At 42.4% G+C, this 18,332-nt stretch overlaps 1 protein-coding gene across 1 annotated transcript; it reads right to left on the bottom strand.

Moving 5' to 3' along the window:
- Positions 1-14,073: 14,073 nt before the first annotated feature.
- Positions 14,074-17,186, bottom strand: LOC134454794 (uncharacterized). Its single transcript, XM_063205957.1, has 4 exons — positions 16,970-17,186; positions 16,645-16,757; positions 16,088-16,206; positions 14,074-15,256 (listed from the first exon to the last, which is right to left on the bottom strand). The coding sequence occupies exons 1-4, from the start codon at positions 17,165-17,167 to the stop codon at positions 14,151-14,153; spliced, it is 1,536 nt and encodes a 511-aa protein (XP_063062027.1). The 5' UTR covers positions 17,168-17,186; the 3' UTR covers positions 14,074-14,150.
- Positions 17,187-18,332: the final 1,146 nt, after the last annotated feature.

Below are 18,332 nucleotides of genomic sequence, written 5' to 3' on the forward strand. Positions count from 1 at the left end.
ACTAGGTGGTGGTGTTCTATGTACCCTAAATGGGTGGTGTAGATTAAATTCAAAGAAATTCAAGGTATGACACCACCTAGTGTATTATGGAATTACTTTGAATTTCAATTCAATTCGGAATTTCGTACAAACCTGCTGTGCACTTCGTAGTGATGTTGGCTATGGTTAATGTCTACGATTGTAAGTCACTTTAAAAAAAGCGTCTGCCAAATGCAATGTGGAATGTAAAGGTGTCTTCGTGGGCTCAGTTGCAGATGGGGGTTATTAGTTCATTTTGCAGTGGGGACGATGGCAGGTTTATGATGAGGTCCAGGGGGCACTAATTACATTACATTACATTGCATTTAGCTAACGCTTTCATTTATTCAAAGCGACTTACAACTATTTACAGTCCCTGGAGCTATGTGGGGTAAGGTGCCTTGCTCAAGGGCACTTCAGCCATGGATAGAGATGTAGGGAGAGGTCAAGGGGGATTTGAACCGGCAACCCCTAGATTGAAAGACCAACTCTCTAATCACTATGCCACGGCTGCCCATAATTTAAAAAAAAACAAAACTGTGAAGCGCTAGGATAAAGGAAGAGCAGAAGAAGATGAGAGGAAGACACTCAGATCACACACTTGTTGTGCACTCCGGGCACTATGTTTCAGTGCGTAGAGTGCTCACACTGAAATGTTTGGTAAGTTCAGTGCACTGAAAATTCCCGGATGATGCCCTAACAACGGCCAAAAATGCAGTGCTAGAACGATGGACACTGCACGGACTAAACGGCCGCCATGTTGTTAATGAAACGTAAAAAACGTGGCGTTCAGTTCAGTAGAGTTTGGTCAGCTGAGACACCAACCTTTTCATGCCAAGCCAAGTACATACAGAAAAATGTATGTGACATAGTTGCCATTTGCTGTGAAGGAAATGCAAATACAAGCACTGGCGCTGTGCAATGTAAACAGTAGCCAACCAATATTATCGTGCACTTGTGCACTGACACAAGTGCACGATATGAGACACAAGGAAAGAAAAGGAGGAGGAGGAGTGCAGAGGAAAAGACTCTGGCAGAAGATGTGAATGAATGTGCCTTTCTTCTCTCCTGTGATGCACACACACACACACACACACACACACACACACACACACACACACACACACACACACACACACACACACACACACACACACACACACACACGTGCAAATACTTCAGTGCAGACAGACATATAGCAACCACATGTCTTACTGAGAGAGAGAGAGAGAGAGAGAGAGAGAGAGAGAGAGAGAGAGATAGAGAAAGGAGAGACAGAACATTTTGTACAGCAGTGAGAAAACTTCCTCCTTGTGTGTATTGGTGGGGAAGACTTTTTTCTCTCAGACATTTTTCTTCACTCTAAACAGGGATTAAACTTTTTTCACAACTCAACCAGAACCGTCCCGAAAATCATTGTGAACCCTCCCCAATTTTCCCAAAAATATTTCACATGAATTGGTTACTGCAACTGTGTTATTGAAATATTGTTAAAGTAATAGGCCTATCACTGACTGGAGGTGTACTGCTTAGGCGCATACATTGCACAATGGCAGCAACGTGTTGGGCATCAACCAGAACATCTATAGCAGTGATGCTGGTGCCGGGGTCAGGGGGCAGATTTTTTCAAGAGAGAAAAAATAAATGGCATTGGTACTACAGTAGCTTCACAATGAGGCTTAGGCCTACAATCTCATGGTTAAGTAAATAATTTTACCCTTTGAAATAATATCATTGTTCTATCCATCGTAGTCTACATTTATTTAGAAATGAAACAAAATAGATTGGAGCCAACAAAACTCATTTCCTATACATTTGAATGACTTTTACAATAAGGATTTGTTCCTGGGGGACATATCCGTGCAAACACCACCACCCCCCACCCCCTGGACACACTCACATGTATTGTAGACAATACAGAAAATGGGCCAAATGTGTTAAATAGTCGCCATACTCAAATGACAGGCACTTCCACTTTGTTTTCATTAGGTCTATTAATTTATTTTTATTTTTTCCTCATTTTTATTTTATTTTGAAATGCATTCTACCTCTTTTTCTTATTTTAAAAGAGTTGTTTATTTATTTATTTATTTATTTATTTTATTTCCATTTTATTTTTGCATTTTAATTATTCTCCTATTGTTAATTCACTGAAGCTTTGTTATACTGTCTCTACTGTTGTGTATTTGTTTTGATTGTAAAGTGTCCTTGGGTATTTTGAGAGGCGCTCAAAATAAAATGTAGTATTATAATTACATCTAACAACACACTTGAGTGTAGGCTAATTCATCAATCAGCATTTTTAGGCATGATACTGACTGTGAACCCAAGCAGGCAGTTCGATTTTTCGTTGCTCCACCTACTTTGTCTGCAAAATCGTCGGTTCGGAGATTGATTAATTCGGCCTATGTTTAGTTCTGCAGCGTACAAATGGCGGGAGCAGCCCCTGCGCTGTGAGCTGTAGTTGCTTGGTTTACATAATTTCTTCTGTGTGATTTATAAACAATCAAACTTTCCAAATAACTGACGCGCATTGGCTACTATGTCAGTGTTTCGCCGTAAACAGGTATGATATGTAAACATTACGTTGCTACTAAGCATTATTTCAGTCTTTGAATCGCCCCTGGCTCCGATAGGCTACAATGTGACTGAACTTCGACACATGTATAACGTACGTACAGGACATTTTCCCAATAAGACGATGTAACTTTGAGGCGATTACTAAGGACAGACGAAACAGTCTTGCTGGCTACGTTGTTTCGTTTTTGAACGCTATAATTACTTCATATTTATCAACACATGTCACCAACAGCAGCGTTGTTGCTATGGTGCAGAACTTCCACGGCAAACCACCCATTTCACACCTTTCCTACCTCACTTTCTGCCCAACGCTATGCTAGATTCTAAACCTGACTAACGAGACCGAGGGAGAAGAAGATCATGGGGGTCCGATGAAGACGAGGACACAGGCCCGGTTGGAGTACAGGGGCAGCCGGAGATTGACAAGGCAGGTCCCCGTGTTCTTGAAATTCAAGTGAAGGGTAGTTGTTATAATGAGTAATAAGTGTCAGGGCGACTTGATCAGCAGGCTATGGCAAATGGCTGTGCTCTGTGGGTAGTCAACATGGGTAGCCTACATGTGGTTCATGTCAGTGTTGGTGGTCGACTACAGCCATGGGGATTTAAATGTCCAGTATTCAGTAGTCTTTCATTGTCAAGTTACGCTCATGCGGCCTATTAAAAATGTGATATTTTCATGGGTATTTACTTGGTAATACTGTAATAACGCAGTCTTTACTAGGATGACCATTATTACAACAGCCACATTTTGCAGCCAAAGACATTGATATTGACCTATGACTGGTCATTGAAAGCTGTGGACATAGTTTCTCTATCCACCTACTCATGAATCATGATGACTACTTAGCAATATGATGGTGGTATGTACATTAATGTTAATTTGTGAATGTTCAGCAGAAATTCCCGAAATAAAGTAAGAAAAGAAGACACTGCTTTAAATCAAAGATGTAATTTGAATATTGCAGGAATACTAACTCTCTTCTAATGGCTTTTTTTTGGGCTCAGTTGTCAGTTGGTACAACAACAGCCAGTGCCCATCAACTCATTAGTAATTGGTAAATAATATATGGCAAAGAACGATGATCCACTAAAAACGAACAAACAAACAAACAAAAAATCACGCTTGGTGGCATTAGCGGCTGTTGAATTGCCCTGATGTGTGCTAAACATCATTGACCCATGTATTAGAGAATATAGGGAGGCCACTAATTGCGGTGTTTTTTGTTTTTCTCTGTAGAAGTCAAGGGCCTGTGGAAGAACCCCCTCCCCGGTGAGTGTCACACCCCTGGCTAGTAGCAGTACATATTTCTGTACATTACATTACACGTAAGAGTCTTAAAATGGTCAAGTTCTATGAATACAGCTAGCGAGTGGTCATTGCATGTGTACTTATTGCCCCCAGGAGGAGGAGAGGAAAGGCAGAGTCCAAGCAGCCACTCAGGAAGAGAAGCAAGCCAAAGAAGAATGAGGTGAGTGTGAAAGGCGGGGGGCCAACTCAGGCTTGGTAGTGCAGGTGGATATGTCAGAAAAAAGAGGTTTAGGAACATTTCATATAGATTTTTCCAAATTGTGTTTTTTATCAACTACAAACCCCATAGTCTTCAAATCCACCTGTTTCCATTTTTTTTCCCGAAGTGGAAACGCCCGAAATCCAAGATGGCGGATATGCAGTCAGATTCTGACACAATTGAATGTAATGGAAGGACACATGTCATATACTTTTTTGAATTGGTGTTTTTTAGCATCTCTTGGACCCCCTGAATACAAAACTACCTGATTCTATTTCCCCCCTTCATTTTTAGAACCAAAATCCAAGATGGCTGACATAACATATAGCAAAAATGACATGTTTGGTGTTTTGAGGTCTCTAAAGTCAGTGGTTTTTCCTTGTATTTTTAATATTCTTGATGTATACAGGACCGTTCAGTCAGTCATTACATGAACTTTTTCAAAAATCATTTAAAATTTATAAAAATTCAACATGACATCTAGAAAACGATTGCGCACCTCTCTAGTGTATATGGCCAGCTAATGTGTCTCATCCCAAATCTGAGCAGGCGCGGAGTGGCCGTCGGGAGATCGGGGACTTGTCCCGGTGGGCCGCGGCCGTGAAATGTAATAATGCGGCTGCACTGCGTTGTTGACCGGCCCTGAAGTTTTAAGATTTTAGTTATAAGCACTGACTTCCCACTTTCCACTTCCCTGTATTTTACCTTAGCTGACTAGCCAGTATTTATACCGTATACCAGACGGCAATACCTCACTGACGGTGTCAAACAGTAAATTGGCCACACCCCTTCTCTACTGATCATTTTCATACACCGTAGATCGCGGAAGTTTACAAGATCTTAGTAACACAGTTTCGTTTTCAGTATTTGAAGAACCTGTGATATGTATATTGGTTACCAAAGGATGGAAATATTAATAAATTATGATTTATTTTCCGATTTCCACACGACTGTTACAGTTTACAGTCTTTCCAGTCCAGATTCACTTGCTCTGTGGTTATTGACTTGGGTTACGAACAGACTCCACCAAGTGGTAAGGAAGAGAACTGCACCTAACAGGGTTTTGGGTTTTGTTTTGATTTGTTAGACCTACCAGTATATCTCCTTATAGTCGAAATAATATTATTATCATACATATATTTATATGTGGTACATTTAGGATGTAGCCTATGTCTGAAGAAATGGAACAAAATAATTACCACACAAGATTCTGATGTGACCAGTGCTGGGTGTGTAGGCTAAGCTGTGGATTAAAGTAGAGTGATTGCAAGAAACAAAGACATTTGCTGCGACGAAGACAGCGTTTTAAGGTAGGCCTACACCGTTTGGTTATACATTTTGTTGACTTATGGTTGTGGTTTGAAGTAGCTAGGTTTGGCTTATTTGCTGCATGGTGGGTTTATTGCACAATGTAGACAGACTTTTTGTAAGCTATAGGCTACTATACTATATTTTGTAAGCCTATTCTTCTAAAAATCCCCACACTCAAAACTTTGTGCCCATGCTCATCCTGTCCTCCTTAAACGATATTTCAATTTCAAACTGTCAAAATGACAGTGGAGTGCACATTTGCATGGAACAGTAGCGTGATGTAGCCTAACCTAGTAGGCCTATGAATGCTTTGGACTGTGATGATGGCTCCAGTGGTGTAGTCTACTTTTTGAAGTGGGTATACTGTATATTTGAGCATTTTTTCATGTGTGTATAGTCTACTGTATATTTTTGTGCTATTGTAAATAATGGATCAATCAATTTTAAGTGGGTATACTGTAATCCCTGAAATTTTGAAATGGGTGCGTATACCTGCGTTTTACGTAGACTACACCACTGGCTGTGCATTTCATCAAGGTGTAGGCTACAATTCTCCTTTCAGGTTGATATTTTGACAACACTAATGTCCACATGTAGTACGACTGCAGATTTCGTGGCTTTTGTCTTTTTGGTTAGGAAACCATGTTGTTCGCTTTGTTTTTTTTGTTGTTTTTTTTTTTTTTTTTGTTTTTTTAAAAGAGGGCCGCCAAGGGGAAAATTCTCCCGGTGGGAAAAGGTGGGCCACTCCGCCCCTGGCTGGCCCCTTTGATCATTTGTGTTTTATATTTCTAGGACCCCCTCTGAAAACAAAACAATCTGTTTCCAATTTTTAGAAACAAAATCCAAGATGGCCAACATTGTAGCAAAATATGAACATTTGGTATTTTCAGGTTTATTAAGCTATTATGCTATTTTGTACGCCTATTGGTAATATTTTGATAGTCACATAACTGTCATTACATTAAATGTTTCGTCTCATAGGAAGAGCACCTGGAATTTGGGGTGACGCACTGTAAATCTTGTGCGCAGATGTCGGCTAGCAATTGGCCTGATGCCTCCAACTAAACTCTCTAGACTGATCAGAAAGTAAAAGAAAATCCTATTAATTCATTTCATAGAACAACTGTCCAAAAGAATGGACAAGAGGACCACCTTCATGAAATTCCCAACATTACAGAATAATGTGCAGCATCATTGAGGGAGCCAGTTTCATTTCATTTTTATGTAAATTATTTTCATAAAAGATTCACACTTGTGCCACTTATACGGTACCTCATGATGCCAAAGGTCTCACAAAGGTCAGTGTATGATAGTGTGGCCATTACTAGGATCGTGGGTGTGCTCTCACTGTCAGGCCAATGAACCAGTCTCTTTGCTGCAGCTTTCAAAACTTTGCTGCAGCTATTATCTCTTTGCAGCAGCTGTCTGCTGTGGGAGCAGACTGGTTTTTAAAGGGATTTGGTGCACCTATGCACCATCTCCACTCATGGGCAATCAGCAGTCAGCACACCTGCCAATTCTGCACCAGAAACACAGACAGACCAAGGAACCAGCAGGGAGGACAGCTAAGCCCCCTTGAGTCATGACATATGGTAGTACTTTGGGTTTTTGGTTCAAATAACAGAAGGCCTTGGTTCCAAGTCGTGTGAGCCCACTTTCCTCTTCTTCACAACACATGGCTTCAGAATTGGGATGACTTGCTGTGAAGCCAACATCGGGATGCCAACGGGATGAGCCACAACAGACCCGCATAGACGTGATCTCAATGGATTCTACTGATGGGTGAAGCATAATATTAGACACCATGGATGATATAGGCCTAAGTAAGTTGGGAATTATATGAGGGACATTCAAAGCGTGTGAAGCACATGAGTGGGCTTACCGTAGGGAATACCATATCAGGGTATGACCCATCACTAGAGTTGAGGATATTCTCTGACTGTCATGTCAGAGAGCCTAGTTCTGTGAGCAGAGTGCATGGCAAGATTGTTGGCATTGGAGGAATGCAACATCCTGGGTTTCACAGCCTTCAGATAAGCAGAAGCCGACCCTGAAGCAACTTTGTAGCCCTTTGCCTTGACATACAGTAGGCAGACAATCCAGTGAATGTGCATATTACTGTACAGGTAGCACTGCATAATAGGTAGGCCTACTGTACATGAAGTGACTCATAGCAATTGTTGTTGGAACAATAATTTGGACCAGCACTGAATCCTCTGTGCTCGAATTCACAAATGAATGGCTTCAGAGTAGAGTAGAGTATCATTTATTGATTTATAGACCTGAAAACACCTTTAATGTTGATTTTGCCAAACAAAATGTCTTCCATCTTGGATTTTGTAACGGGTTTAGTTTATGTAATGGCTGACTTCGCATTCATGTAACAAATATTACCAAAACAAGTCAACAATGGCTTTATAGACTTCAAAATATGAAATAAGCCAATTTCGCCATAAATTATATCTGTCATCTTCGACTTTGCCACAAAAAATGAAAGAAAACATTGTTCAATGTTGCCCTGGAATTATATAAAAAAAAGTTCAATTGAACCTTAAAACGGCATTAATGGTGAAATTTCTACACACAATGGCAGCCATCTTGAATTTGCCACTAAATGTTCACGAAAAAAATGGAAACAGGTGGATTTGTACTAGGGCGTCCTAGAAGTAAAAAAAACACCAAATGGAAAAATCTATATGAAATGTTCCAAAACTTACATATGCACCTATACTATGGGGGGCCACATGCCGCTCACTCATGCCATTTCATCCGACCCTCAAAGCAAGTGTGGGGAACCTATGTCTCGAGGGCCCTTGAGGCCGTCTTATCCGGCTCCTGAGATCATTTTATTTTAATGTATGCAGTTTCACGTCAAATATGGTGTAATTTGTAAAGAGCATTTGAGAAGTCACATGTGCAACACAATTAGATTTTTTTTCAGAGGACCTAGTGAAGGTGGGGTCTGTTGTAGGCCTAAAGTGCAGGGGGAAATCTTGGTTTGTGTTCATAGTATGGCCCTTGGAGGACTTTCTAAAATTTGAAGTGGCCCCTCAAATGGAAACGGTTACCCTTTCCTGCTTCAAAAGAAAGAGAACTTTTAAGTTCAAAGTGATATCCTTATCCAGCATTCTTAAAGTGGGTACCCAAGCTTGCAGCGGTGAGGCATACATGGAATTTAGTTTTGCACAATGAGCACTCTGTGCTGTGATGGAGTGCTGTGTCACAAATGACAATGGGAGTTTCCCAGGTGGGCTTTCACTTAAAACTGAATATCCAAGACAGGGTTCTTGTGGGCTTACTCAAGGCTACTGTATGCATTGCATGCGCTAATGTATTCTGGGTATTGTATTGTATTCCTGCAGGAGCCCGGGCTGATGAGAGACCTGTGGCTGGCTCTATGCTGGTTCTGATGCATTGTGGGTATTTTAGGTGTAGGTGCCCAGCGCGTTCTGCCTGCCCGATGTGTTCCCTTATGACTTTAACGTTTTAAATGTTTATTTAGCAGCCGCCAGAACATTAACACAAAGAGAGATGTTATATATTTCTATGATACCTTTACTTTATATCATTGTTTTATTTACATCAAATGCTGTTTGTCGCTGTAAATAAAATGATATTGTGCTCTGAATTGTTAGTTGGTTAGCTGACCAGTTGGTGACCTTATTTAGCGTTTCTGTGATGGTTCTATATATAAAACAGACAGTTTAAAACGCAACGTCCTGTAAAATAAACACTTAAACGAGAAAGTTACAAACTAAAGGAACAGGCAATTTGTCTTTCATATACGTCATACTGTGCATGTGCAGTGTGCAAAGGGAACGCATCGGGCAGGCAGAACCCGTTGGGCACCGACACCGGGCTGATGAGAGACCTGTGGCTGGCTCTGTCTGCACTGGTGCTGATGCATTGTGGGTATTGTATTGTATTCCTGCAGGAGCCCGGGCTGATGAGAGACCTGTGGCTGGCTCTGCGCTGGTGTCGTGACAACGCGGGGAGTTTCCAGGGCAGTGTGTCAGAACCGAGCGTCCTCCGCATGGACGAGGAGGAGAGACAGGAGGCACTGAAGACCGCGCTGGAGTCAGACATCCCAGAGGTGGGTTGGAGTGTGTGTGTGTGTGTGTGTGTGTTTTCTCCGCATGGGGGAGGAGGAGACGAGAGGCACTTAGGACTGCTCTTCATAAAGGGCTCTGCATACTTCACGTGCGCACTTTGGCGCGTGTGGCGCGAGAACCATTAATGACGTCATCACTTGCACCAGACTATTCATACTTCAAAAGCGCCCTTTCGCTCGCATTGTCGGAAGTGCCCTCTGCTGTTCATGAGAGAAACGGCAGTATCTTTCGCAACTCGCAGCGTGAGTTCTATGGATGTATAAAATAGAAAGCCAAACACGGCTGCTGTAGGGCTACTGAACGTCTGACTTGTGACTTACCACATTGAAACATATATTTTTTGTTGTAGCCTACATTGCCAGATCATTCCAAGACCATGTGAGAGCATTGTTCTGGCGGCAGAATTTATAAATAGATCGCCGAACACAACGTGCTTCTGAACAAAGTAAACAATTGTTTCACTGAACAACATTTAAGAGAGAAGAAAAAATAACTCTCTAGGACATTTTATTATCCTCAAAATGATGCAGGATCCATTCTGTAGTAGCCTACAGTAGTTGTAGCCTCTCTTCGCAACTCCTTCTTTGTCTGCCTACCTGCATGGTCGCTGGTGGCGTACGTCAAGTTACAAAAAATGTGGGGTGCACGACGTCGCGCCACGGCTGCTCGCGCCACGGCGTGTGACGTCATTTTAGGTCACGTGACGGCGCGAGTGAGGTCGCGAGTGAAGTATGAAGGAGGGTAGCGCCAGTCACGACAAGTATGAATCCCCCTTAAGGGTACGTGTGTGTGTGTGTGTGTGTGTGTGTAAACCCTTGCTTGACATTGTTTCTGTGTGTGTGTGTGTGACAGGACAAGGAGCCCTTCCTGTTCGTGTTCCAGCTGAGGGATGACATGCACGCCTTCCTCTCCGCCTGCGTGGACAAGCAGGGGCTACAGATCTGCTGCATGTTCACTGAGACCACCGCCTGCTGACCCGCACCACGCCATGTGTATGTGTGTGTGTATATGGGTGCATCCCAATATGTGTCCTTGCCTCCTCCACTTGTGCTTGTCTCCTCGTCCCGCCTCCTGGCCCCTCCTCCGTGGAGAAAACTATAAAGTTTCCCAGCTGTCAGCCTCGCCACAACAACTTTTGAGGGACTGTTTTTCATTCACCATCCCAATTGCAAATGAGAAAAAGACTCTACAATTGAGCTTTTGCAAGATATTGAAATATAATGCTGTTGTCAGTGATGTCATCATGACGAGAAGCAAGTGGAGGAGGCAAGGTCACATATTGGGATGCACCCTATGTGTGCGTGCGTGCGTGCATAGCCAAGCAGGGACTCTAAGAGTGTGTTCCACGAACCTGGCTGAGTAGTAGCGTGGTAAATCATCTGATACAAGAGCACGGAGTTCTCATTTCTTAACTAAATGACACCTGTGGGACATCTATTAGCAGATATACCACTTTGTGCGGGTTCATTTAGCAAGGACTTGAATACTCCCCCGATCTGCTCAACGCTCACCGAGACAGTCTGCTGACCTGTGTGTGTACGTGTGTGCGCGTGTTTGTAGACCACCACGATTTAGATTGTTGAGGGATGTGTGTGTGGATGGATCACCTAGGTTGTGTGTGTGTGTGTGTGTGTGTGTGTGTGTGTGTGTGTGTGTGTGTGTGTGTGTGTGTGTGTGTAGCTCTACTTCTTGTTCATAGACTGTGTGTGTCTGTGCGTGTGCATGCATTTTCTCTGTGTGTATCCTGAGTGTGACAGGACCTACTCATTTAGGGAGATGATGAATTTTCATTTGTTTTGTATTTTTTCGTACACACTTGAGCATTTTTCTGTTTTTTTTCTTTTAATAATAGACTCTTCTGCTTTACACTTTGTTCATTTTTGATTTGTTGACCCTAGTACCCCAATGATTGGTGCTCTCTGATAGGTTGTTTTCATTGGTTGGTCATACGCATGAAATGTGCATCATTCTGTTGTGTTTATATTTTATATTCTTCTTTTATATTGTATGTTGTTCTTATAGCTGTGTGTGTGTGTGTGTGTGTGTGTGTGTGTGTGTGTGTGTGTGTGTGTGCGCGCGCGCGTGCGTTTGTGTGTGTTTTACCTTACATATACTATTACATGTCTTTTTTTTATTCGCAAGGCAATGCTTGCTGTATGTTTTTTCATACATATTTGAGCATCTTTCTTTTTTAATGGACACTTCTAACCTGTGTGATTGGTGTACATAATATTCTTCTGTGTGTGCTCTTTACTTTATATATACAACCTTTTAAGCATAATTTTAATCAATTCCACCTTGATTTCGTTTTCCTGTAAATAAAAGTACAGTCGCACATACTGTTTATCTTGGTCATTCTACATACTCTACGTCAGTCATTATACATACCTTCATCCAGTACATATCTGCGGTAATCATGCCAAAGGCATACCAGTGGTTTACAGTAAACCACAAGACATTTTAGCTTCAATTAATGTTTAAGTTTAGGTTTGAGTTGTGCAAGTCATTATATACGTAGGCTAGTTCGGAGAGTAAACACCATTGTTTGACTGACGAGAAATAGCTTCAGCCAATCACCAACCATGAGTGAAACAAGGTAGAGTATTTTATATTTTCAGGAGTTTATTTCCAGAATTCATGCTGCTCATTCACAAATGATACCTTTTCCATGAAAACTTAGCACCACCATCAAATTCTAAGTGTCCATTATGACAGGGAAAATAACACTTGCATGAAAAGGTGGATCTTCTCCATGTCTGTTATTTTGAATTTCCCATGGCCATTTTTGGCTGCAAAACTTACCCTTATGTACTTTACTCACAATGGTGGTATTAGTTTATTAGTAAATGTTCATGCAAATATACAGAATTTTGCAGTAGGTGGCACAGTTGGAATTAGGGTGACCATGTCCGTGACAGGAAAAAGGAGGACATATTTTAAGACGGGGGGGTTTGGGGGTCCTCCCCCAAGAAAATCAGCGTTTTAGATGCAAAGTTCAAAAAAGTTCAAAGTACTTTATTTGCCATTTGTGCATAAACTAGTAGTCCACGCACATAGGAACTGTTGTGCAGGCCCTCTGAGTCAATAAATAGAATTAAATAGAAAAATAGGAAGACAAAATACATTAAAAAGTGATAAAAATCAAAGAGATCAAAAGAATAATAATAATAAAAAAGGTGGATCAAATGTTCTTTTTTGCCATCAGTCTCACTGTTGCTGGGAAGAAACTGTTGAAAAACCTTGCTTTTCTGGTAGGAATGCTGTCTGCTCTACTGTGTCTCAGTTTGTATGTGCAGTTTTTGTGTTTGAGCAGAGTTAGCTGGATGGAGTGGGTCTTTAATGATTCTCTCTGCTCTCCTATGACTGCGCTGTACATATATAGAGTCCATGGAGGGAAGTGCTGTGCCTATAATCCTCTCTGCAGTCTTGATTATTCGTTGCAAAGACTTCCTTTTAGCCTGAGTGATGTTGCCATACCAGACAGTGATGCCTGTTGTGAGGATGCTCTCTACAAGTCCTCTGTAGGCCTGGGTAAGAGGGCGGTAGTTCAGTCCAGCCTTCCTAAGCATCCTAAGCATAAATTATACAGTCCAGGACACTACTGACCCCTTTCAGTTTGTCTACCGTCCCAACCGATCAGTGGATGATGCAGTAGCAATTGCTTTACACCACACACTGGAGCACATGGAGAGTAGCGGAGCGTATGTCCGAATGCTTTTCCTGGACTACAGTTCTGCCTTCAATACCATCCACCCAGGCAGGCTGATTGAGAAACTGACAGTCCTTGGCCTCCCAACTCCCACCTGTAACTGGATACTGGACTTCCTTATAGAGAGACCACAGGTGGTGAGAATGGGGGGGCAAGTGTCCTCTGAGCTCACAGTCAGTACGGGATCTCCACAAGGATGCTGCCTCCGTCCTAAACTCTTCACACTGTATACCCATGACCTTCTCTCAAGCCATGACAACACCATCATCATCAAATATGCTGATGACACTACCATCCTGGGGCTCATTAAAGAAGGGGACGAGTCAGGATTTTAATGCATTTTTGTCCGCCTTAATGCTGTGCGCCAGAGAAGGCACTGAAAAGGAGGACCAAAATAAAACCAGTGCCTGTGTCGTCTGCATTTACTGCGAAAGCAAAGGTCACTCGCAAATACAAATCTGTGGACTGTCACTACACTGGAAACCAGTAAGTCTACATTAACGTTGACTAAATTAATACTTCTGTCCAAAATCCTACAAATACATGGCAACTGGACATTGTAAAACAGTCGAAGTTTGATCATTTTTGTTGTACTGTCCTTTCTCTAGGAATTTCGAAGTGACAGATGACAAACTGGCTCTCCAACAAAGGCAGACAGGAACACCCATCAGCTATTTGGTGAACAAACCTCCAGTGGACATCACTGTTGCAGACCACAAGTACCCACTTGGAAGTGGCTTAAGCCATCAGGTAATTCACCATAACATGAAGTGGGTTACATAAAGCATAAAGAAAAATAAACAAGTCATGACAATATGCATGATGATGGATGATATTTAATACACAATAACAAAATAATCAATACATAACGTATCACAATTCATACATAATACATATACAGGATGGATCATGTCATTCACTGATGATGTGAGGCTGGAAGTTGGACAGCATACTGACGACAAACCAGATCTGATTAATATTGTGAAGGCAATTAATAGGGATTCTGTCAGACACCATTTTGAACTTTTTGATCTTGGCAATGGCACGTTCTACATGAACTCTATGCCTGGCTATTTCCCTCGTTATCTCGACATCTCCATGTGGCATCTGCCTGTCTGCTCTGGCGAATGGGGGTGTATTGAGTTGGAGCCCAAGTTCCTCAACCTCCTTCTGAATGAGGAATCCTTTATCCACCATCAAACCATCCCCCCTGTGAAGATACCCACCCTCAATGCAGCCCTTAAGTAGTTGCACTATATTACACTGGTTGAAGATGTCTTTGTCAGATATGGTACCAGTGAATAGGGCAGAAACAAACATGACTGACCCACGTGGATCACAGGCCACTAGAGACTTCAGTGTGTTGGTAGATTTGTACGAGGAGAATGTCTGACTCTGTAACACCAATGAACTTGGTCTTTCGATCTTTAGCTTGGTACAATCCAAAATGGCAAACGTATTCGGAAAGTCTTGTTTGAACTGGGCTGGCATGTTATCAGAAATCACATCTCTGTGTGGCCAAGTAGACAGCTGGCCAAGAGCACAATACATGTAGTCTACCCAGGTGTTAAATATTGTGCTCACACTCGGTAAAGTGATGTGGAACCTGAATGCTAAATCCTTGCAACCATACCCTTGTCTGAATGTCATCAGTGTCAATAACAGCTGACTACGCAAAGGAAGGTCTGGATTGCCACTGTGTTTTGGATAGGTCAATGGAATATGAGTTTGTGGTGTACTTGGATCATTTGGAATGTTGAAGAACTCACACAAAGTATTAAACTGGTCATAGGTGAATCCAGTGCAGTACTGGAAATAACCTGCCACATCACTTTCCTGTACAGACTCTGGAGTTAACCCCAAAGTAGTGTGTGACTGGAGTTTGCTTTTAAGTTGTTCGAGCTGGACACCCTTTTCCTGTAGTTGTAGTGCTAGCTTGGTTATCTCAGCCTTCTGAGTGGCCACCATGTCCCTCAACATCTGAAGGTCCTCGCCATGGTCAGTAGTGGGATGTGCTTCTGTAAACAACAACATCAAAGAGTAAACAAACTGTACATAAAATAACACAGTTTCCTTCTGTCTGCAGCTTCCGCTTTTTGAGAGACCAGAGAGTCAATCTGCCAGCAGTAGTCCTCCAGATTCCCCTCCCCCTGAACAACCAGCTGATGTCTGCACCGTTTTGACAGAAGACGGCATGCAGACCTACAGCAACTTGTTCTTGAGCCGGTCCAAATCTGTAGCCCTCAAGCGTGACACGAGACAACAGGGGGCAACAGACCTCTGGCACCTTGTTCGATCCTTGAGATCGCCCTCAAGCAACTTCAAGGCTATATGCTCGAGGAGAGGCGACTTTGAGGGCCTTTCTCTGTGATTGAAGGAGGCAAGCAGGAAGAGCACCAGGGCAATGTGCAGGGGGCCAACCCAGGAACCAATAGCAGCACAACGCTACACTGCCATCAATGGTCGTCAAGTGTTTCCATGTGGTTTCCCCATGCTCCCCACCTTGGAACTTCTCCAGATCGGAGGGGAGGGTAGTGGAGGAGGAGGATGCATGTGGGCTGCTAGAAATTAAATGCCCCTTGTGGAGAAGTTGGGTGGTGGCTACAAACTCAACGAGAGCCATGCACATTATTGTCAAGTTATGGGCCAGCTAGGCCTCACAGGCATGCCTTGGTGTGACTTTTTTGTTATGTGCCAGGAAGACCATCATTTGCAACGCATTCAGTTTGATGCAGAGAAGTGGGCTGCGATGAAAATTAAATTAAATTGTTTTCTCTTTTATGTTTTTCTCAACCGCTCTTAGGGCCACATGACACACACGCACACCAAAACAAAACAAAAAAACTTACCATGATCACTTTGTTCCTCAGGGTCACTGGTGGTGGTGTTGGTAGCACTTAGTTCCACGGCATTTTGCTGTTGCAGTTTTGCTGTTTTGCTGGTGGAGTTTGAGCCCTCTCCCCTTACCCTGTAAAGCATCAGTTTGAGTTTCTGTTTAATTTTCTTTTTCATGCAAGGCTGATGCATGTTAGTGTAGGGGTAGTATGTTTTTGTTTATGTTTTGAGTTGATTTGAGAATGAGGACTAAGTACAATCTCTATTCATGTTTTCATTTATAAATTCTAAACTATAAACTATTCTGATTGATGGCACTGAAATAGAGTTCTTCAATCACCGTCATTCAATATCAATTCAGTTGCAATGGTTACATTACAGGAGGAAGGGTAAGACTTACATGATGGGTAAGTTACAGTGTTGCTGATGTGTTTATTACAGATAGCAAGCCTAAGAGGCATCAAGTCAATGTTTTAGACTGTCATTCTACACGATTAACTTTGACAACTGTAAACAACATTAACATTACATTGGTTGCTACTGGAATGCACAAAATGAACATAACAGTGACCTTTCAGCAGGTGGTTTTTGACATCCACCGAGATTCTCCCTCCTAGACACAGGCACCGGTATAGCTGCGACTGGATTTGGGTGTTCAGGTGTGGGTTGCCCATCAACAAAATGCTGCATTGAAAAACATCAGCATCCAAAATTAACTTCGTACCTACCAGTTGCTAAGGCTAACAGGTTAATTACAGCTCTACATGCGTTCTACACAGTAGCCGCTACGCAAACAGGTAAGGTGGTAAAACTGAACAGTGTTTTAAGCAGAGGGTTTATCACGTTTTTGATGCAGTGGGAACATTTTACAGCCATTAATAGTCGTAGCTTCTTACCTTGGAACAAACGTAGGTGCTACTTTTTATCTTGCTGACATTCAGCTGATGGGGGGGTCGTCCGCATTGTTTGATCCACAGCAGGCATTTCTCTCTCTGGGTCTTTGGTTTCGGGAAAGGATAAAATTTAACCCCTCCCTCCAGCCTTTTTGGATATCGTGTGTCAGAATTGCACACCCCATAAGCGCAACGTTTCATTTTTCTTCTGGAGTAAAACTAGACGTTTCTCATTTACTTCCATTTATCAAAATGGCTGGCTTGACTAAGGTCCCGAGCTTAGTAACCGTTGCTATGCTATGATTGGCCAGTTACCGTTTTGGGGGTTTGGCCGCGGAAAAGGTGAATCAAAGAACGCACCGTTCCTCGACAGTGTCGTTGCTAACTAAGTTAGCGACGTACTTAGTTGCAATGCATTTTCCCATTGGCAACTTACTAAGTTGCTAACTGAGCAGCAACGATGCTTTTGAGAAACGGGGATCAGCGTCTTTGTTTACACTCTGAACCATCACAGCTATGCCCCGGAAGTACTTGCACATTGACCTTAGCTTGCCACTGTAAAGATGGCTTCGCGCTATCGTAACGTCTCCTTGAGATGATACTGTTTCATTTATAAATCTACCTAATAACTACTGAGGAATAAAAGACCGGGCACTACAAGACCGCTATGTCCACAACCTCCAAAGTTGTCCTTGGGGTGTCGGTGGTTTTGACCGTTAGTACCGTAGCTGGGGTTCATATCAAACAAAACTGGGACAGACAGGTACGTAACGGACCCGTGCTTGGCTAAGCTAAACACACAACAATTATAGGCTACGATGCATTTGTATCGGTCGTATAATTGCACTTTCTCTATTCACTGTATGCGCCCTTATCCTTGCCCTTCTATTATCACTGTTTGTGCGAAGCTTTGTTAATTCAGTGATATAGTGGAAACATGCCATGCATGTAGCCTATGGGTAGCAAATTATGTGCGCAGAAATTATGTGCAAGTTCTCAGCGGAAATTACACCATTGTAATAATAACAAATAGCTTATTGGCTCTGATGGTGGACGCTATGGCAACACGAAGCACGGTGTTTATCTAATCAGAATATCTGATTGTTTTTTTCATCCCTCGCTCTTGGACAATATAGGACTATCGCCACTGATATGCATTCATCAAGATAACTAACTTGCCTGTCAGTCCGAGTGGCCCCCATTGTATTGCAGAATGACGATGGCTAGCTTTCTAGTGTTATTGCTAGCCGTCTCTCGTGCATTATTGAGAGAGGGTTGTGTGCACTTTAATAAGTGCACTATAAAATGGCTGGCTGGGGCTATGGCTGTTGGCAAACTAGACTATGGCGTAGGCCCCTATGTTTTC

The sequence above is a fragment of the Engraulis encrasicolus genome, chromosome 1, assembly GCF_034702125.1.
Source record: "Engraulis encrasicolus isolate BLACKSEA-1 chromosome 1, IST_EnEncr_1.0, whole genome shotgun sequence".
In the NCBI taxonomy this organism is placed as follows: domain Eukaryota; kingdom Metazoa; phylum Chordata; class Actinopteri; order Clupeiformes; family Engraulidae; genus Engraulis; species Engraulis encrasicolus.

Coding starts and splice junctions, on each gene's coding strand:
- LOC134454794 (XM_063205957.1), bottom strand. CDS start 17,167: ATGAAACGTTGCGCTTATGGGGTGTGCAATTCTGACACACGATATCCA. Junction 16,758..16,969: donor GCACCTACGTTTGTTCCAAG/GTAAGAAGCTAC, acceptor TTTTCAATGCAG/CATTTTGTTGATGGGCAACC. Junction 16,207..16,644: donor CAAAAACCACCTGCTGAAAG/GTCACTGTTATG, acceptor GATGCTTTACAG/GGTAAGGGGAGAGGGCTCAA.